Below are 23,908 nucleotides of genomic sequence, written 5' to 3' on the forward strand. Positions count from 1 at the left end.
AATCGAGTGCTCCAACCTACTAGGCATGTCTGCCGTGCTGTTCACGAACAGGGGTTGAAGAGCAAGAGAGACACTATGATGGTAGGGAGAGAGTGAAATCAGTAATTAATTGATTTCTTTATTTTTACTCAGGTTCTCAGGGTCGTCAGCTGTTTTATTGTCGCAATAAATATTTATAAGCATAGAGCACGTTAGCGGCAGTCCGTTGTTTAATGCAGTACATTCGTGATATCAATAGGAGAGAACAATTTCTTGTCTCTTGTTAAACACGGCAGCGGCTATGTCAGAGCAGTTGGCTCCAATCTATGAGATGGGATAACCAATTGGTACTAGTTCCCAGTGCCGAGTTCCTAGTCTCTCTTCAAACTTCAATTCACCATTCAACAGTGTTATTCATTTCTGTTGGATGATTCAATTTCCAAATTAATGATGATTTCGGAAAAATAACACATATTATATATAAAATATTGATGTTGATTTTTGGAATGATTTTTATTCTTGATTATCAACGTTATTATTCAGGTCGTAGTCACATCATATATCTTGCCTCATTGACACTTGAATTAGCACTTTTTGTCTCTCCTGGTCACAATTTGAATACTCATGGAGATTGTAATTGGTGTTGCTCATTATGATTTCTGAACAATAATAATAGATAGGATGAGGGAACAAATCCCACATGAACTTACCAGTTCTTCCTGCAGTGTTTACGCCAGCGCTAGTGGTACCCTATATTTAAAAATGTCTCTATATTATTTTAGAGTACACGTTGACCTGTTTCTATGATCGGTTTTTGATCAATATACGGGAGCATTGAAGTTGATATGGTATTTGCATCTCATCAGAAGTAATTTGTATTTTAGGCTCATCAATGATTAGTTATATGTAAATTCTTTATCGAATCGTTTCAATCTTATGTGTTTTATATATTGCAGAGACTGATTTGGATGCACTTAATAACTCTTTAATTATTTAATCACTGAATATAAATATTCCCCAGACCCCGTTTGAATTAGACTTAATTGCCTTGTTGAAGGAATTTCTGGTTTTCGAAGCTATTTAACCACGTGTAACAGTGAGAGAATAGATTCGAATCATTATCAACCGTTTTTTCGAATCCTAATTTCATGAAGTCAAAAACTCGCCCAATCGCTGGAATCCGGTTCAAAGAGTAGTTCAACATCATTGAGCGCTAATTTGAGAATGTTTGATCAATTTCATGCAAATCGCCGAACCGAATAGGAATATTATAATGTGTACAAACTTGTAAGTTTCGACCAATCTTCGGAACCTGCAAGATGTTATCCGTCGACTGATCGATTTCAGTGAGTGGAGGAATCATAAAATAAATTACTCCGTCCAGTTTAAACAAAACTGGTTGGCATTTCAGGTGTGTATCCTTTGAAATAAATGTGAGCTTTTATGGTCCATTCTCATTGATTTGCACGATACTCCATTCTGACACATGTTACATTCATTCTCCGGTTCTGAAATGAATATTGCGAATTGAAACGTTTTTACGACACAGTTTTTAATAATGCTTTTGTGGTCACAGTGTGTATCCAATATTAATAGTTGTTTATTCAAATCTTCGCAAGTGTATTGATTTCATGAAAGCTTTCTCAGAAAAATTTCTGAACCAATATTGGGAACTTAAAAACAGTATAGTCTGATTCATATTAAAGTAAACTCTATCTTGAAAAAATCTATCTATTCATTATTGGAATGATACATTGACATGTATACGATTTTCTCTCTCATTTGGGCTTCTAACTTTAAATCCAGCCTCATTTTACCATCCTAATTTCATCTTGAATTGTTCGTCTCTGAATATCAGAGTCTGTTCATTTTATGGGTAGTTTGAAATACTGTCTCATTGTTTTGATTATCAAATCATTCATTTTTTGCATTTTTCTCATCGATAATATCTTATTCAATAGAAAACCTCTTGTTATGTAAAAAAATTGTGAAAATATTGGAATTTGAACCGAAACTTTTATTTAATTCATATTATTTAGTGGATTCACGTAATAAGAGTTCATCTGGGCTACTCACAATGAAAAAAGTAAACTTCAGACAAAGTGTCTTCTCTTTCTATAACCTGAATTGATTAAACCAAGAAAAATATACTCCCTCACCTTACTTGAGTAGAGCCATTATACTGTATATGCTTCCTCCATGGTAGAGCTGGAAAGGGAACGGAGTTGGGCATTGAATAATCGAACATCATTTTTTTGATTCTATTCATTTGATTGTTCAATTTCGAATTTAATATCGAACGAATGTTAATGTATAAATGTACTATGACTATGCGCTGTGGATGAATCAATAGTTTTGTAGCCAGGTAAGTAGATCTATGGTTTATCAGTAGGTCTACCAATTGGATAGAAATAAAAATGAGGAATTTGGAGGTGATTGCCCTTTGGATAGGCAGAATGTGGGTCAGTGATGCAGTGGGGGTTGAGTGTGAATGTGAGTGCGCGAAGAGATAGATGTGTGTGTCGCTGTCTGACCAAAGTCGTCATGCCAATATATGTTATGTCAGGCCTTGCCCAGCACCCCACATGTGTCAACTTAGCTACTGCAGAGGAAGTAAGCAGTTAACTGTAATCACTTTGATTTCCAACGTTTCCGGGCCGGGGCTTGCGAATTCAATTGGACCGACCGACTGAGAGTCAGAGGCGGAGGACTTCCCCAATCAAACAATTGCAATGGGCACTCATGATGCAGTTGTGGACTCGCGGCTCAATTGATCGTCAATCAGCTAATTGAAGGCCTGCTGCCTGATGCTGATGCTGCTCCTGACGTTGACTTGTGCTGCTCTGTCACGCCGGACTGACCTTTCACTTGCTCCAAGTTCAACTCAAATTGATTCATTCAATCTGAAGCTGTCGTTGGAAGACATCATGCACTAACCCATTTCACAGTGCTGCAGTCACAACCAATTTAATAATTTAAATCAAACTATTCCTAACCAATTACCTCTTGTCAAAACGCCACAATCTTCAAGTAGTCAAGATCATTATTCCTAAGAAGGAATTATTTCTGTTCCAGATCATGACTAGGAATGGCAGAATTTCTTATATTTCTGACGAATAGAAATTTTAACAATAAAATTATTATGTCATGGTTTAATGATAATCGCATCTCAAGCTTCTTATAAGTTACATTATCAGCCCCAATCATGGAAACTAGATTTCACGTTTATGATATCTCAAACGTACCTCTTATCTTGTATAACTTCTATAGTCTTAATGGATCACATTCATTATGCAACATATTAAGCATTTCTCTGATGGACTGAACACATCACTTTAAATACGTGCAGTTGATAACAATAGATTATATTCTTCGGATATCACTTTGTTACATCACTTTCTAGATATTTCGTCTATATCCTTCTTGTAAGATGAACTTTGTATAATTGAGTTTGTCTCTTTGAATTTGATTGGTTCACGTTCATGCGGTAGCATATCGCATTATAGGATGTATAAAATTTGAAGTACACTTCTCCAACTCTTCAAAAGTGTTTCACTATTTCTCAGCTTTGAACTACTATTCCACTGTCTGATGTGTTTGAGAGCTATGATTATTAGCTGAAATACTATATTTGGTTGAGAGCTCGGACCTGCAATAAATATTCGGCCTGTTCAGAGTCCAAGTCTCCTGTATCGGTACTCTTTCCGTTTGGCTAATTTTGTTTCTACTATTCTCGAAGCACGCACTGAAACTAATTATATAAATTGTTCATAATTGCTCTTCTGTCGAGAATAATTAATCTGATAGGTGGAGTCAGCTGCTTTGGATCGGACTAGACCGGTTTGAGGATGTGCGTGCGGGCAGTCACACACTTACACTATCGTGAGCATGGGTCAGTGTCTGCTCAGTGATAAGCGGTCTTCTAACATTCAGTCAAAAGATTATGAGAGCTCCAATGCATTCCGTTTTTTCGAATTTTATTCTCTTCATTCAAATGTTGCCCAACAAGGAACAATTCTGAAGGCAACATAAATTCTGTAAGCTCCTTCCCAATTCAATCTTCAGCATTCGATTCGACAATTTTACCTGTTTAAAGTATATTTTATGGACTGCATTACTCAAGTTTAAATTTCTCAGCTGGAAAGAGGCTCCACAATTTATTACCAGACTCACATTAACTCTCCCTCATTTGCAAACAAGTATTATTTTTTTGCAAAACAATTGAAAAAACAGTCCAGTATAGAATAAAGAAATTCCAATAATTGATATTTTTAAATTTTCTACTCATCATCATCAAAGTTGAGATACATTATCCAACTTTTTATCTATCACCTAATTCATAAAACTACATAAGTAGAATTTTATAAGCTGTTTGACAAATTTTTAATCCAATTACCACTCTCAGATATGTCTGAACCATCAATTTGATCTCTTACATTTAGCATGGATCATTATTACGTTTATCACAATAAGCCTTTCGCTCTTGTTTGATAAACAAAATTCATTTATGAACTTACCATATCGCAATTTAATAACCGCTTCCACAATTTTCTCAACAGTTATTTCCGGTTCCACGCCCCACAAAGTTAATAGATAAATAAATAATTGCCACTCATACTCATTTTAATAATTCCGATGATATTAATCAATTCACTGATTAGAGCTCTGATTATTACACTCTTCAAGTGCACAGTGCAGCTCTCACCGAGCTTCAAATAACGGCAGTGATTGAGTCCAAATGCTTTGAAGTATATGGACCGTAAAATGCTAAACTCCGATAACAGTGCTCAATTTCCTAATTGAATTCATCCTTCCCATATTTTAATGAATTCGAGTAGGTTCGTAGTCGTACACATTCGTGATTATAATAATAATTAGTACAATATATCAGGTGATTGTTATGCACATTCTTCATTCTCATTCACTGTTAACCACAAAGCCGGCTCTCAAGAGTTATTATAACAAAAATTATTCCTTCGTTTCTGATTATGAATCGTCCATCATTGAAGTCTGAACTGGTGTTTTGTTAACATAGTCATATACATCCAAATGTAGATAAACAAATCTCGATTAATCTTTACTCAATATTAATTTATTTGTAACTGCAATGGCTCCAAGCTAATTCAATATTATTTTTTAGATAGTGTGGGTGTTCATATTATTACTGACTCCCGGAATGCACCTTCCACCTCTTACTACAGCGATGACTTGCTGAATTATTCAAGTTACCATTTCTGAAGAGAAATCACCAATCAATGTGGATGCAATAATATCTAGAGCTGTAGGATTCGAAATGGAAGTTGAACGGATCGAATTGGACAGCATAGGCCTACTTTAGGAATGCGAAGTTGGCATGTTACGATCGTATTGGCAATTGGCAATTGGCACATCCGTTTCGAATGCGTTTGAATAGAATTGATCATGTGTGGTAGAAAAACGGTAAAGAGCAGCTCTTATTTCCATCTGAAAGATTTCAACATTATCAAACCAGTTTGTTGATTCTTTTCTTAAAAACTGCTCTGGAAAACTCAGTATAAAATTGAAACCAGGGTAATAATCTCCATAGGTATAATACAGTGTATAGTATCTGTAGTCGGATAAAACTGAGTTGTAAATGTCTATGTTATCATTGTAACCACAGTTGATCATCCGCAATCATTGGACGTTTATATTGGTAGAGGCATTAAATAAATGTTATTGTTAAAATCATTAATGGATTAAGTTTTCTCAAAAATGTAACTTCCCGAACTTATAAACAGTGCTATGTGACAACTTGTCATGGTTCCCATACTTGGAATATCGATTTAGGTTCAATGGAGAGGAGTACAATAAATACATGAATAACGCTCATGCGCAAGAAGACAGAGCACCATGCGTTAATTTATGCATCTGTTAGTAATGTACCTGGAAGGGGTGGATCTTATATTTTATGACCCTTTGACCTACCATGAAGTTTCCTCTTTCAAGTGTCATCCTCTCCAATGATTCGTATATTGAAATGAACAATTTATTGGTCAGCTATAACTCTGCATTATATGTAAAGTTAATCCAAGATACTGTATTTGACTTGCAGTTGTTCTCAGCATTTATGGAGTGTGTGTTCCTAATTTATGCGGGTCTCATAAATTATCTTTTGTTCGTGTCCAGATAAGCATTTTACAGGCGTTATTCCACTTTTAGGATGATTGTAACAACAATTGTTTCCCATTAGCTATTATAGAACATTATAAATACAAAATCTTCAAACTTGACTCTCATTTTTATAAACGTAATAATATGTTCCACTCTCATTAATTCCCGAAAAATGATGAAGAAAATTTTATGATTAGAAGCATTATGTGTTGGAAAATATTGAATGCACTTATAGGATTGAATTCGATTCAGTTATTCTGTATTAAATATTCATTTGAATTCTGGAGACTGCCATTCAATTTCTCAGGATCGTTGATTAATTAATTAATTGATATATTTCTCTTAACGAACTGGATAATAGGTGAAAAGATGTATTAAATACCATCGAATAAAATACTATTAACTACTATGGTTGAAATTTAGTGAATAGGCTACTATTTTTACAATTTAACATTTTTCTTGTGCTTTTAATTCAATTCATTCTCTTCAAATGATGCGCGAAATTTTATATGTAGTATATCATATTCATGGATTAGGAGCAAGCAAGCGAGTAGGCCTATCAGTTTGTAATGTTATACAATGCTTGCTGAACATTATTATTGAGAGTGAAAGTCGCTGAATGAAATGAATAAAATCCAATTTATTGATGAAGACAATGAACAGACACATTATGCTCAGGCGTGGTTCCTAATTACAGCTTGCCAGAAAAATCGATGTTTTTATTGTTTGATTGATTATAAAGACCAAACCAGCTTCTCTTGTGAATGAGCACGGGTCGCATTGTTCCACCAACAATCATGATGATCCGTAATTTAAATTCACATTGTTCTATTGTTCGCAGATTTATTTGCCAACAATTATTCATGCGCTCGAACAAAAAGACAACAATGAAAAGAGATTTTCGAAAAATTGAGGAACGCAACAATTTTTATCACTTTTTATGTGGATTGAATGTTTTCATCAACCAATCACAGGCTTCATTCGAAAACACATTAGCTCGCTTCAATAATCAGGTGAATGCAATGATAGTAACTTACAAGTAGATTAATTATGCATATTTATGTTGAATAGAAGTCTGATCCAAGTATTCAACATTCCCTTCTTCATCTGTTCCGTTATTTTGAGTTAGAGACTAAAACGAATATTGACAAATAAAGATGAAGACAATCTATTCCATTCAATTGAATTTGTATTATTATTCAAACGGCTGGTGGATAATTAAGATTCATTTTAATCGTATATCCTATTGAAACAATTGTGTTTTCTGATAAATGAGCACACATATTCTTGTGGAATATTTATTTTTTCATAGAATATGTTATCTGAAGTTAGTACTCATCGAATTCCACTTGTATTGCTCTCTTCACTCATGGTAATAACCAACGTATTTATTACAGAAATGCACAGCAATACTTAAACAGAAACTCTGAGGACTCAGGTAGGTTACACACCTCGTGGAAATGCTACATTCACCCTTCATGTAGTTGTAGTACATACATTGTTATTCTGGTCATGGCTCGCATTGGCCGTGTGTTGATGGAGAGGCAGAGAGGGTCTCGCGTGCAAGGCGAAAGCACAGCAACAAATAAATGTGATTCCTCGGCAGGCTCGTATTCATAGCTGAAAATATGGCCTTGTCGATTTCTATTAGGGATTCCTTTTGTATCTCTGTCTCGTTTCCCATCGCGGAATGCGCTGTGTGTTTCTAGTTTTCGTGCGTGATTGCCGGCAATAATTATTATTAGTATTGCTAAACCCGATACGAAAAAATGCCTGTTTGTCTCCCGCCTGTGCCTGTATTGGCAACTAAAGTTTGTTCAGTTCCCATCGGGCGCACCGCATGCCTCATGTCTCGTGTTCTTTGCATGTTGTCCCAACGTCTAGTCAACCTAAACCGATAACTATTGCTTGCTCAAAAGAACTTTCTGTATTTCAAATTTATCACACGTTTATTGTCATTTGAAGCATCTTAAATCATATTGTTTACTCTGAGTAGTTCTTCGAGGATATTGAATTTTGTTTTTATCTACTTTCATTTGATATTACCCCAACGGAAATCAGCTTGTGGTTAACACTGACTTACTGTTTTTAATTTTGCCACAATACGGAGAAAAGCCCTCGATCACACAAGGAATTGGTATTTCTTAAACAAAAAAGCTATTTGGTACAACGATTTTTGTCCATATTGAATTTCTAATGAATCATTATATACTTGAGATAATATCTTGTTGATATGTTGGTCACGATAGTTGGATCTTATCCATGGTTTTATTGAATTTGAAGACATCGCTTCTCATCTCCTTTTCTTGATTATTAGTCTGCTTGCTACTTGATACTTCAACTCGACATTAGAAGAATTATTGATTAGCCCACTTGTTTCATTATTACTAATTCTGGGAGTATTCATTGATTTTGGAAAACATAGATGTTCCATAGAAAACATAGAAATAGTGAGAATTTTCGAAGAGGAAACATTGTAGTCTTCCGAGTCACACTTCTCTGAACATATAAGTGGAAGGATTAGGAGCTCTCTCAATCAGAAAGAAGTGTTTAGCACAGATGATTAGTGGGCTCAGAAAGAGCAAGTCTTGTATTATTTTGTTGTCTGTGCCCTGGCAACGGCGATAGGCCACAACGGCCAGACTCCAAATTACTACTTCTCACATTGTGGCACTTTAATACGCCATAAAACATGACTCGACCTTAACGATCAGCTTGTCTTTTCCACTGTTTGGACCTCGCTCGATCATTTCCAATGCACTTCCTTTTCGATTTCTTTCCCGCATAGCACAGCTGCCTTCGATTTATATCTTCGTTTTCTTATTACGACTGACTGTCCAGGCCCGAAATTATCAGCAGAAAACAAAAAAAAGTGATAACAGAAATATATGCAAGTTGATTCCCAACAAAGAAAACCAGATTCCAAGACCGAAACGAGCTTTTATTTTCTCAATTTTTTAAACTTCATGACTTCTCATAATATGAAGGTACCATATAAGAATTCCACACTATTCAACAATTTCTATGTTGTGTCTAGATTTCAATACCGAAGAAATCAGGTTCGTTGAACAATTCACAAACCTACACTCCAGTCAATTCTCAAATAGCATTCCAAATTCTTGAGATTCAAATACACTAATTAATTTCAGTAGACACTATTGAAGGTCGAATTATGATTAACTTTTCTTTTATTTTATTGCTTTCTAATAAAATAACAGAGTAAACTAGAGTATGTAAGGTTTATTGCAATGGAGTGGATCCGAAACACGTTTGAAATATAGCATAAAAATTATCATTACAAATTAAAAAGGTAGCCTAGGTGATGGATCGAATAGAATAGAGTGAAGAAGATTTACTCTATTAATTCTGTATCATTCTTCATCAATTGATAGGCTTCAAGAAGCTTTTGAAATCTGCTATTGTTTAACAGAATGACTGAGCGTCTTGAATCCTGACTTATCATGTTCCAGCATTGAATTCTAGGCACAATTTTCTTTACCACCTCATAAATGTAATTATATTGTTATGCTGTTGAAAGCACAAACATCGTTTGTCATAATGAGAGTACATCTGATCTTATGAGAACAGAATTTGTTTTATTCAATAAAGAACGGTTTGACAAGTTATTTGTGTTCGGTAGGCAGATGGGATTTAGCGCCGAAAAGCGGCTTGGAGCTGTGTTGGAACAAGGCGTGAACAGGACAGGCCAACAAGTGGTGGAGAGCAGTTGTTGAAAGATTGCCGACGCTCCGGCATGATTGACTGTGAGCATCTCGGGGCCAGAAGAAGACGAAGAGGAAAAGAAGTGGAAGTAGAAAGAGGACATGGTGTAGAAAAAGGAGAAGTGAGAAGGAGAAAAACAGCGAGATAGTCCCCGTCTAGAAGGTTGTTATCCAAGGGCCCCCCGCTGGTCCGGGTTCGAGCCCCCCTTCGCGCTCCCCCTGGCGGGGCCCTCGTGCGGCGCTACGTTCCGTGTTCCCGTCGTGAACTCTCAATCGCGACGACAGTGACCGTACTGACACCCAGCCATAAAATGCATGTCCCGTCTTATTTGCTTAAACACCTTTTCACCTCACCTTAAATAGTCTCCCATTACAACTGGCCGTATATTTACTCCCAGCTTCAACTGGTAATGGAAATGCTCGTTTCCTCTCTCATCACTTGCACTGTTCAACTAATAGTTCGTATTTTCAGTTTTCAAGTTTCTGAATTGAAAAATTCGTGAATTCCTGTGGTAAACAGAGAGATAAAATTTCAATAGAATACAAATGGTAAACAATACAATAGTGAACATCTCAAATCTTTCAACTGATACAATATTAGTATAAGTTCAACACTTTATTGCAATATCCAGTACACAAATACATTACTACAATATTATTAGTGAACTACAAGCTCATTTACATAGCAATAATAGTCCTATGTTACTAATAACTAAAACTAATCAACAGCATGTTTACTAAGTTTCATTAAATAACACCGTTCCACACAAGTATTTATGAATTTCTACCCTATATTTCATGTATTTAATAACACTGATGAATCACCAAACAATATTTGAAACGTGTGTACGTGATTTCACATTTTCCCCCTAATGTTTTGTCCTCTTACATCAACAACCATCTTTGTAATTTGGAAGATGCAAATAAGAGTAGAGAAGGAGGAGTGTTTGAGAGTGAAAGAAAGAGAGAAATGAGATTAATTTGTTGGGGAGGCCATTGGCTGATAAGACGTCGCTGACATGAGCCGTCATGAGTCGCATGCTGAGCCTCGGCCGGCGCGTGATGGATGGGTGACCACCCCAAGACGGATTGCCATCGTCTGGCCCTTCTAGCTTCATTGTCGAACACTGTGCATCAATTATTCAAAACCACCGCACTCACAACTCAGCTTGGAGAAAAACGGACAATGGATAAGAAGTGTCCAATAAAAATCCTACTGAAATATTGTTTGTTTCTATCGAAATGAGCATTTATTTAGAATGTATGTGTCCTTCCTTCCTTGTTAGTGAAATGGAAGGAGAAAACCGTTTCTCGTGGCAGTGTTTCAAAACCATCTTTTTCGACCATAGTCAGATAGTTAAACTTCTTCGGTGATTCAAGAGAGTCATTAAGTAGGAACTTGAATCACAATTGAGGGGATGAACGTAACAAACAAACAATCCGAGTCGATAACGAATTAAAAAATTGACTACGGTAACAAAAACCTAAGATACAACATAGATCGTTCACTTTCCTCCTGACTAACAAATTATATATCTCTGTCTAGATTATTCAAAGAATTTTCATACATATTTTCCAACTGCATATGAAAGCGAACCAAAGCTACATAATTCCATTAATTTCCTTTTATAAAAATGTCCTTATTATCTTGTATAGTACACTCTCTATCACTCAATTTATAAGTAATGAATAAGTAAGCTTAATACCTTTCTGAAACATCAACGTTTTTCAACTAATCCCGGTATTCTGATGATCATAATATGAAAGAAAGTCTTGAAATGGTGAGGTGGGACATGAAATTGAAGAGAATTTTATGATCTACAAACATTGAAAAAAATAAGCCTATCTCTGTATTATCCACCAGAGGATTCTTAGATGTTGATATTACAATATTTCAAAAGATGATTCCATTGTATAATTTATTATTGTATTCTGTGATTGTGAATAGATTTTGCCGAGCCAATGATTTTTAAGTATGAGTAAAAATATCATAAAGTGAAAATGATGAATATTATGTTATTTTATTCATTTTAACTAGTAATTTAATTTTCAAGCGATGTTATTTGTGGATTTGAGTGGTAGTGAGTCTGACAGTGAGCAGTGTACTCTTTTTCAGAGCCTCCCCGGCTGGAGAAGTCGCCACTGCTAGCGAATGGGTACAACCACCCTCCCCACCTCAACCACATGCAGTTCCTGCATCACCCCGGGTCGGCGCACACCGCCATCCTCAACCTGGCCTGCCACCCCATCACGGCATCCCCCGGCCCGACGGCTCTATCATCAAGGGACAGACCATGCCTGGCATCGATGCTTTAGCTAGGTAAGTAAACATCATCTTTTTTCAAATTACAGTGGAAGTGATTTTTGTACTTATAGTTGATACTGTGAATAGTATGTTTGAGATCAATGCGCTAGCTAGGGTCAGTAATATGGTCAGTCATCATAATTTTCATTTCTATTGTCTAGAGTGCTGGTGAAGGGCGTTTTCAAACTTATAAAACAATCCATATGTTTGAAATCAATGCACTAATCATCATCAATTATTCATTTGGTCATTTTTCAGCAAGAAGTAGGAGTATGTACAGCATAACTGTGCTACCTAGGTCAGTTAACATTTTTATTTTTTTATTGTTCACACTCAAATATTTTTTATATTTTATTTCACCCTGAAATTGTTTGGGTAGTGTTCCACTGCTATGGAAAGGATGATATTATCAATGTATCTTAATAACTGTATTCGATTGAAAAACTATTTAGTAAATCTAAAAAAAACAAGTTTTAAATCTTGAGCATTTATTGAAGAAGTACAATCTTTCTATTCACTAATACTTTTTCTACTTCATGATTGCTTACAAAACATTATAGCAAAACGGACGGGAATAAGAGGTTGAATTCTTTAGTAAAGGCAAAGAGGGCATACTGCATAGATTGGTTGGTTATTCCAGGGTGAAGGAGTTAGTGACATCAATTCACAAGAATAAACTAACAAAACTCGAAACTCAATTCAGATTCCTCATTTATCCAATATCACAGTGACCTTCAAGTTGTATGGGAGAATAATGATAATCACAGAAACGGCCAACTATACAGGCGCTTTCCAATAAACTCGGAATCTTCTGAATGAATAGTAACTGAATATAAATTGATATTTGAAAGCAGATATGACGCTTGTCCATTTGCATGTGAAGATAATCGTATCTGTCACAGTATTTTGAATCATCACTTCTGAAGCTATAAAACCCAACTGGATATCTTTCACACAATTCAGAATCGAGATTGGAATAACTTGGCCTCTTCAGTCATACCTGAAAGAAAGCATAATATTTCTGTTTGAAACTGGAAGTTTTCGTCTTTCAATCTGAGTGACAAGCCAAGTTGTTCATTTGATTCAGTATGACACTGCATTCTTATTTCAAAATCATGGAAATTTAGAAAAACGTAAACATTTTAAGTAATCGTAAAATATAAACGATTTGAATCAGTCACCATTTGAAAAGAAACACTCTTCTTCATTCAGAATTGTAGAATCTCATTTTACTCAATCTTAGTTACATTATTTTACCGTTTCTTGTCATTCTCTTTACGATTGAATTCGTCATTATTTACAGACAAACTCAATCAATGAGCTGAGTTATGAACATTATCTTCTGTAAGAATTATTTATTATTCGAATTATCTATGAATGAGCTAAATCAGCCCGCAAATTCATATTCTGTAGTACGATGCCATTCTTTAGACCTCATTTAGATCTCTTGTCTAATTTCTTTTAATTTCCATTTCTGAAAGTTGAAAGAGAAGAGAATGGGAGATGCAATTCCGCAGGTACTACTCTCTATTGCTCTATTGAAGATAATATAAAGGATGAATTAGAGTCCTCTAATAAATATTATTCCACTGTAATTTTACCGTTAGCCTACATGTATTGCTCCCTATTGATGATAATATGGAGAATGAATGAGAGTCTTGCATCAAATAATATTCCACCGTAATTTTCTGAATCCTGTAAATGAGTAGAGTGAAACAAAATTTTTGGTTGCTAAAATGAGAGACAAAATATTCAAAGAAGAGCTGGTTTAGGTGGTAAGTGGGTGTTGAGCGGAATTGTAAGGGAAGCCGTAAATTATTGCAGCCCAAGTAGTCGAGAATGGTTATTTGAATACTAATAATGCTGGCATCTGTAAGCAAGAGAGAGAGTGAGAAAGAGATACACAGAAGTAGTGAGAGTGCTGAGCAAAGAAGAAGACCCGTGGATTCTGCAATTGGATTGTAGGCTATTTCTTTTCACCTCCGTAATGGGATCGGGACTTTTCAAGAAGCCCCTGTGGAAATGCAACTACCCTACATAATACTGTAAAACCCTCATCAAACTTTGGAAGAACTGAGTTATAATGCCTCGTTACAAAAGTTCCTAGCATTCATTCGGATCGCCGCATAGCCTACATTGTAACTGAACAGCCGCATATCCTGCTACTCACCTATGGCTTGAAAGTTTTCCGTTAAGAAAAATTCATATATAAAATAGAATAATATTCACACACGGTATAAATGAGGCATAAAGAGGAATTATTGATTGAATTGAAGCCATTTTCAAGAAATAAATAATGAAAGAGTGTCAAATTAATAAGACAAACAATATTCTCCTTCGGATTATAAGTTGCAATGAGCTACTGATGTGACAAGAAATAGCTGAATGACTAAAAATCTCGAATATTACCGGCTACTCTTGAGATTTGTGTCAATCATCAACTCCTAGTTCAATAAATTGGCTGTAAAAATATTCTGAATCACGGGTTTCTAATCTTTTATATAACATTTTTTTATAATGTAAAATCACATTCTTCACACTTCAATGTTTGCAAATATGGGTAAAACCTATCTGAATGGGGGCATGGGACGGTCAAGCTAAAACAATACAACTGCGAGACCCTTTGGCAGGTAGATTTAGCACATTTTCGACCCTTGTGCAATGAATCGTATGCCCCCATCCTGTTAAGTTTAGTAACGTTATTCCACACTTAGACTTTTACTGCGGGATTCCAATTTCCGTGTTCTGTACAGGTTCATCAAAGTTATAATTTCCAAGTATTAGACAGTCTATACGGTACTCTGTAGCTTTTGGTGTAACACGGAGTTCCTGAAGAGCTTATCAAGATGCGACAAAGATCTGAACCGAGAAGGCATATACCAGTTTTTATTGATGTACAATCGAATCGCTAATCGAAGGATATTATGTTCGTCGTGTGGTAAAAACCAAATCCTGCAATTAAATGGTGTGTTTCACGCAATAAATGATTTTAGTATATAACGATTTTATAACTCGTATCAGGTTATCAGAGATGTACATATTGTTTCAAAACAGAATTTTCAAGTAATTCCTATTAAATTTAGAAAAATAGTTGAATTCCATCATTTTGGAACATAATTTTCAGCCTATTCTAACATTATCAAAGAACTTATTTCCTTGTGCTAATTGATATTTTTCAAACGATACATATTAGTTGTAAGTTGTGGACCAGAGTGGTGGATTTTGGAGTAGGTTTTGAAAATATATTTTACGCTGCTAAACCTATCTGGATGGGGGCATAAAGAGATCTATTGTTTGATATTGGTTGACAGTTATTGTTTCCCATTCCACCGGCGATGAAGGAGGGGTATTGTTCTCTCTTCACCATTCCATGCCCCCATCCAGATAGGTTTTACCCGCAAATATTGTTGATTCATAAGAAACAGCCTTTAAGCAATAGAGTAATAAAGTTATGTTCATATCTAAAAAAAAAAATGTCTCTGTTGTAATATAGGAGTGTCAAAGTTCTAAGTTACAGTATAATGGAACGTCTGAAGCGGAGAAGTAAAAGACCCTCCTAATAGAATTAAAGGCATGTTAGAAAAGAAGCCGGAAAATCGCGGGCTCCTGACTCAGTTAAAGGTTAAGAAAACATTTGTACTGCTCAAAAGTTCAAGCTTATTAACACCCGTAACCTATACTTCACATTCTCACCTTCATCCACCCTCCCTTTAATCCATTGCTTCTTGAAGGTGGGCAGCCCTTCCATTCCATTTCCATCTAGAAAGTAGACGATTCTCTTTATACGCAAAAGTAGTTTGTTTTTCCCCTATCCGAAAGACGTTTACTGTGAATTCATATCTACATCACAGTTACAGTTGATTCAACATTTGAATTTCGATATGGAATAATTTGATGGGTTTGATAATTCTTTCCATGCTGATCCCTTCAATTCGCCGCTGGAATGATAAATAGATCACTATATAAAATAAAATCCATTTAAATAACGTCATTGGATATCCGTAGTTAATATGTGTATAGATTGGTGAGAGTTTTTAGAACAGACATTTTTATCAAGAGTTTTATAAATGCAGATTCTTATATCCATCAATGTCGAGATGGTTTCTCTCAATTAATTGGGTTCATTTAATTAATTTTTTGAAGGATGGATGTTTACTATTGTACAGTAATCAAACGCTATCAGAAGGATATGATTTTACACTGTCATTTCAAAGCAGAACACAAGAAGTAGAAGGAGATCTTTGAGTTCAAGAGAATCTGAGGAAAAATTATTTTTTCTTCCAATGAAGAAAATTACTGAACCTTCTTCACAAGTTTATACTGAAAGGAAAGTAGCATTTGATTGGAAATGTGACAGTTTTGATTTTGAATCATGAAAGAAAAAGAAAACTCTTCATTAATAAAGTAAGAACAAGACATTTTCTACCCTCCTGATTAGCAAATTCCTTCTTTTTTCTTTGGTGGGGGGATAAACGAAAAATATTTAGTAGCCAAGAGTAAAAGAAAGAGCGAGGAGAGAAGGGGGAAATTGTAAAGAACGTCATCAAACTTCTCGGTTCCATTCAGGATCTATTTTTTCGTTCAAAATTAATGTTGGAATAACGTCGTCTTGTCAATACATCTCTGAACTTTGAAAGATCTGTTTTGGACTTTGTGAGTGGGGGAAAAAGTGCAGAGTGATGATGAGAAGCTGATTAGTGCTGGATTCGCCAGATTAAATCTTCATGAATTGAGAGCTGAACCATGGATGGAATTGGAGAGAGTCTTGTTAATTTATTAACCATTGATTGAATCATCTATCAACCAACGGAATCAAATTACTATATTCTCGCGCGAAAAATTCAACGATTTCGAGTTGATCGGGATGATGAATCAGGTAACTATTTGGATTTTGGATTTGATTCAAGCTCTTATTCGGATTCTCACATTGATTTATCTTTGTATTTACTTCTTCAAATTCAATTGATTCATAGAGCTGTCAGCTGCAACTGAGAATTAGATTCTCAGATTGTCACCAAATATCAATCATAATCAATATTTAAAGTGTTTAGCGAACTTGGAAATAGAATTTTCGTAGCTATAATAATAACAACAACAACGTAAAACTGGCAGGATAACTTGTATGTCTGATCGGAACCATTTTAAGTCAGAAACTTTGTTCAACCAGTGATGTTAGATTGGTCTCAGTAGATTATCACAATTATTGATAGATTTTCTCTACAATACACAATTTTGCAAAGACTTAACAGTAGATTCCCATCAGTCGAATTTTCACTTTCATTTGCTTTTCTCATACCTTATGATTGTCAACTTTGTTAATAGCATTTATTCATTATCTACAGCATTCCAATTCACTTTTCAGAACTTAAATAAGCAACGATACTGTCATAAAATATCTGATTATACAAGAAATATTTTTGAGAAATATTGATATATTATTAATCTGAAGAAAATTGACGTCCCTGATTAATACTTTCCTCCAACGTTCATTGATAGCTTATTGTGAATCCCACATCGTCGACGTTAAAATTCCGGTAAGCGCAACTTTGCAAGAGACGAGAGTGGTTTAGCATTCAACGAAAGCTGTTCTGCCAAGTATGACGGCTGGGTCTTATTTATTTATCCCTCGGATTATTTGCATTTTAATTACAGTTCATGTTCTTTTGATCTTCACTCGTCATCGGTCTCATCCCCCTCGACAGCTTGTCTTCGGCTTTCCCCGAAGGGTAGGGAAAAGCGGTTTGTCGGAAAACTTAATCGATAATAATTTATTCATAGATTTCGATGCCTTTTTGGCTGCTCACTCTTCATCAAAACTCAATTGCAACGAGAGAGAAATATGATGAGTCGATATACTGTCTCTGTTGCATCTGCTCTCTGTAGGCTACATCACGTGGAATCTCGAAAATCAAAGGCGAGATATCCCACAAAGGAAATTCATTGCTCACGTAATAATACACATCAGCTCTTTGAGCCCTTCTATTACAATCATTTGTATCATCGTTTCTCGCAATGTACGGTTAGCTAAAAGGCCTGCAATGTAATAGGCGGCTTCCCCGGGCATGATTGAGCATTCTGTTAGGAGACTTAATTCGTAACCACGCGTCATCATAGCCTAGTGCACATGCTAATAACAGGTTAGTCAACCACCCAAACGATAAAAACTCTTCTCACCGTATCCATTTCCACTAACCCTCAGTTATCCTCTGGACGCAGTCACCCCCTAACTACAGTATTCAACTTTTATTACACCAAACAAATAATCAGTATTGACCCGATTTAGTTCTTTTCCAACTCCAAAACTTGACCAGATGTTGAAAGAAATGACGAATTTTCCTAAACTTTTCAATCCATTGAAGAGAGTATGAGGTATTAAAGATTTAATTCAATAGAATATTGTGTCCTGTTTGAAAAAACGTCTTATTCCAGTAACCCACTTCAATAAAACAAATAATAATTAATTATTATACTGTATCATTACCTAGGAGCTGATATCATTCCATTAATGGCAATATTATATTCCATTTGGACGAGAACATGCACTGTAGTAGAGCGATTAATATTCGAATAAAATTTGTACCTTTTGAGCGTATCGAAATATTACGGGTAATCCATTAAAATATGGTATATAGGCCTACGTGTAGTTTAACATGTAACATGCATTTTCAAAGCTTGATAATTTGTTCTTCATCATTCAAATTTGCGTTATTGAACGCATTCCAATACTCTGGAATGATTTTTCAAGCCCTATTCAAGATTGTTTGAAGAAAGCGAAAATGCCTCTTTATAACTAATTAAAACAATACTTTTCCTCATGATCTGAATGTTTATCCATAATTATATTTCTGAATCTCAAAAAATATTGTATTATTGTAATATTGATATAAATTTTTAATAATATCTTGAACATTATATCTGAATCTTGATATCAAATAACTGGTTGACTGGATGATGAAAATACCAGACGTCTCTTATTTTCTGCAAAGTTACTAAATTCTTTTTCTGACAGGTCTATGTGCTCAGAATATTATTTTTGCCATAAATTCTTGTTATAACCTCATTATGATACTGCTATAAACTCACCTTCCAATTATTCCGATCATTCCATTGATGTCTATCGTCTATCTCAACCGTCTCTCCACTATCTTTCAAAGTAATTGCTCTACTTCTGCTATGAATAACAGCTCACGTAGCTCTCATAACTTCCAAATCATTCTTTCCCTATTTAAAAGCACGACTGGACCGAGAAATTACAATCCATCAACAATTTGATCTTGGAAAGAACTATACAGAGATTGAACAAGCATTAGAAAATAATGAATTGTAAAAGGATTTAACTGGAGCAATTGACCAGTTCACATTCATTTTTATTGTCAGACTTCTGTTCCAAGAAAAAAACCGGTTAGTCAAGACAAATTTGATTTATGTCTATAACTCATACCTTGGTTTTTATAGGATAAATACTTCCTTACTGGAATTTTATTTGAGTTATCATGGTTGAATAATATTATTTGTCCTGTTCAAGAATTTCAAAAGAATAATCATATTTCTATATGTTGATTCGCTTGTTCAGTAAATGGTTTTACAATGAATCGAATGGACCACTATTGCCGAGCTCCACCAAGCTCGGTCAAGACATTTGAGCATGCTCAAATCGGGTACGGTTTACAACGAGTGCACTGAAACTCATAGTTTCTATGGCTACATAAAGTTACAATCGATAATTCCAGTGCACATTTGAGAAGCGTACCCGGATTGACGATGTTTCGATCATGGCATGGCAATGTCTTCATCAAGCAAAGTGAAACCGAGCAAAAGAGTTTTATTGAAGTTAACCTATGACGATATCTGTCAACTGCAATGTTAATATCATATTAGACAGGAATAAAGCATTCGATTAAAGTGGAACAAATTGGAATAACAAAATTTCACTTTTTATTCTAATGAGTTACATTATGTAAGATGTGTTAAAATTCATGAATGGAAGATTTTCGTTGATAATTATCAAGCATTTAGACAATAATTATTATCCCCGAATGCAGATTGAAATGGAATGTAATATGCTATCATTATGCAAGTAGGCAACTAACTCATCATGTTATCCTTTGAAGAGTTGATTAATCTCCCATTTCTATTCTCAGATCTGGAGTTTGGGAAAACTGCCGTGCTGCCTACGAAGATATCGTGAAACACCTTGAAAGGTAAGATTTTACTTCGATTTACAAGAATTCATTGATACTGGGCCGTATTCAACTGTTTTATGCAACTTTTTTATTGCACAATCTTTTCTCCGGATAAATGATAAATGGAAGCCGTATTCAACTGTTTTTTACTACTTTTTTATATTGCACACTCTTTTCTTCGCATAAAAAATGATAATTGCACGTACTATAGCTTAATAGAGACAAAATTTAAGGATGTAACAAGTGTGTACCTGAATTGATGAATAATGAGACATTGAGCTTAATATTCAATAATTTATTATTGTATTTTATTTTTAAAGATTATCAGATGAATAAGCTTTTTTGTCCTACAGTTGACAATCTTGAAAAGAGTAGAATAGGGCATCAGTTGGAGTTGAAACAGGTGTTCACTTTCTACGTATTTTCCCACTCTTTGAACGATTTCCACTTGAATGTGGTCGCAAATTGAGTGAGAGATTAGATTATTCTATGAAAATGAAGCGTCTACGTCGTTAAACTTCTCAGTGAATTCCATTTATTGGTAAAATATCATTAAAGCATTTATCTTGAAGGCAAGAAATACAATCTATGGAACATTTCACAGCAGCTTGTTCGACAAGTGTTTCACCATCCAATTCTGTCTATAAAATCACATTCAATATTGAACGAGACAACTCTGTCCAATAAGTTACCACTGTGAGTGTAAATTCGAGCGAAGAAAATTTATCTATCAATTCCGGCTCAATGAATTTATGATCTAGATGTCATCAATTCTATTTTCCGTCGCATTTTCCAGTCCGGTTGTTCCGATTAAAATGCTGATTGATTTTATTCATTTACCCCTCTACCGCCGCCGCGCCACCCGTCACCACTTCAATGATTCCATTCAATCGATTTCGTCACACTCACACAAACATTAGATTTAGAAGGAGCGATTCGACAGATTCTCGTCAACTGCTTGCAAACAAGGAATTTTTAGCCTTCCTTCAACTGAATAATTTTATTCTCTTGTTAACGTTTGATTGGTCAGCATCAAGCTACAACATGATCAGTGATTTATACTTCTTCAGTTAACGATTTTATTCTAAGAGTAGAATACTTTGAAAACCCAAATCTTGATTTATTCTGATTATTAAGTTGGAAGATTCTTAAAAGTATTAATTGTAAATTATTTAATTTAAGACACAAGTATATTATTTATTAGGATTTCACTCCCGGAGGGATGATAGGCGAAATGCTTTTGGGTTGATAGTGTGGAAAATAAAGATCTTTTATGGAACTAATGAGAAGAAACATGAATTTCACGTTAACGACAAACTTTTGGTACATCAATTTTTCAGCAGTTGAAAAAATGTTGATCAAGACTTCATACAAAGGCTGAAATTTGAATCGTTTCCATGACCCATAATCACGTAATGCAAGAATAAAAATGTGATGGATCTTCTGATGTTCTTATAGACTACATCTTGTTTTTCGTACCCGATTGCCCAAGTACAACTTTTTTCAAATACGTGATTTCTTGCTGCTTCTCATGTCGGCATATTTTCCGTAGCTATCTTTCAGGGATTCCATAACAAGCACGCATTTATCCACCTAATGCAGGGAACATGATTTTTTTGGTCTTTTTTGCAAGTCCCTAATTTTGTAATTGATTCCTAGTGTCAGTGGATTTTTTCCCAGTTATCTGTCAGGGATTCAGTTGTTTGTACAGTTACATGCTGGATGCACTCCGGGGTGAGATTTAGAAAAACGAGCACGGAGGGATGAAGGGATGGCTTATTCTAGTTTAAATCGGGTGATTGTTTATGTGCGGTGGACTAGGCCACACATCAGTGTCACCTCTGGTTTCGTCACTAGGGGATTAGCAGCACGGCTCGACTCGGACTTTGCAAGGGGATCTGCTCCCTTCTGAATAATCTGTCACTGTTCATTGTGAATGGCTCGGCTTGCTGTTATCATCAATGAATAGATTATGTGCATTCACCACTATTGCATCCAATTGTTCACATTCGATTTGATCAAGTATGGTTGGCAACCATTCTACAGTCAATTCGAATGCATCGTTTACAGGAGATTGCTGCGTTGTCATAACCATTCATGAAATAACATTACAGATTTGATAGCTGTCATACATATTATGTGGGGATGCATTACGGAAAGAGCGAGTGGAAATTCAACTGGTCTCATAGTTGCAAAAATTTTTTTAATATTTTATCCTTCTACGAGCAAAAATTACTTTTATATTTCTATGAGAAAGAAGAAAGTTAGTCACAATTATTATTGAATGAGAGAAAAGGAGAAACACAATCTTACACTGGACAAATCTCTTGATCATTCATTAATTTTTGTTCTATAAGATTGAACGGGTTGATAAGGGCCATGTGTAGTCAATGTGTGATAGAAGAAAGATCAGAGATATTTTATACTACTTTTCATATTCTGAACCATAATAATCACTATTTTATTAAATTTTCTCTTATGAGACAAATTGGTGCTTCAGTCACTTGAAACTTTAGTAGTATCCTACTACCAATATTTTAACGCAATACAAATTATGAGGCAATTTTCTACTCCTGTTTGATAATTATGTAGTATGGAACTTGAGAGCTCCAACAGAAATCGGATTCTGATCAAAATAATAATAAGTTTCATAAAAATCAAAATTGAACTTAAAAATGATTCTGGATATTTCTTATTGATTGGACAAGTTTTCAATCGACAATCATGAAAAAACAAAAAAAAAAAAAACAATATGAGTTGTGTGACGGATTGAAGGAAAATGATTGATTGTCGCTCTCCTAATAATACGATAACTTCCTTCAAACTTTTTTCCCGCTTGATGTTATTGAAGATAAAAACAAACATTGATAAGTCAGTCCCCTGCGCTGATGTACAGTTAACGACTGTAGTTGGTCGTGTAACGCACGGAGATGTTCGCGCACGCACGCCCGAGCGCACACACTCGCCGCATGATTGTATAGTACGTGATTCTGTCTGGAATTACGATCGACAACGGAAAAAAGAACATAAGAATGAAGAGAGAAAAACTGCAAAAAACAATATGTGAGAGGGAGAGAAAGGTAGTGATTGAGTAAGTGTGTGACTAGAGACGTCTTGGTGACAAATTGTATTTTCAGACTTTTCACCCTTGGAATCAAAGTCCCATCTAGTTGCTGATATTGTTTTCCTCTCCTATTCCGGTAGCGGCTTCCTCTCGTCACTTCTGCATCGGCTGTTGCAAAGTTTATTGTAACCTCATTCCTTTCCCTTTCAAATCGTTCAGCTGGCAACAACTTATTACTAAGGAAATTTCACTCATGGCCAAGTGCTACACGATTCCCATACAACGAATGTGGTCGTTCAAATTGCATGAATACTGTTCAATGCTCTCTTGATATATTTCACTTTTATTTGCTTTATCTACAGGAATCACTTCTAGAGATGAAATATTATGATATGGATTGATTATTCCTCCATCCACTTTCCGCTCTGAAGTAAAAAGAGATTGTCGTTAGTTTTATGTAACCTGAATAGTAAATAATTATTTAGATTTATATAATCGCTAATGATTTAACAGTACCGTGAAA

At 35.2% G+C, this 23,908-nt stretch overlaps 1 protein-coding gene across 1 annotated transcript in view; it reads left to right on the plus strand.

Moving 5' to 3' along the window:
- The window catches only part of LOC111053732 (dachshund homolog 1-like), a 232,458-nt gene that overhangs the window by 101,221 nt on the left and 107,329 nt on the right, over positions 1 to 23,908 (plus strand). Inside the window, 3 exon segments of the mRNA XM_039428058.1 lie at positions 11,950 to 12,060; positions 12,063 to 12,153; positions 20,280 to 20,339. Of these exon segments, the coding sequence (XP_039283992.1) occupies positions 11,950 to 12,060; positions 12,063 to 12,153; positions 20,280 to 20,339 (262 nt within the window).

This window comes from Nilaparvata lugens, chromosome 5, assembly GCF_014356525.2.
Source record: "Nilaparvata lugens isolate BPH chromosome 5, ASM1435652v1, whole genome shotgun sequence".
In the NCBI taxonomy this organism is placed as follows: Eukaryota; Metazoa; Arthropoda; class Insecta; order Hemiptera; family Delphacidae; genus Nilaparvata; species Nilaparvata lugens.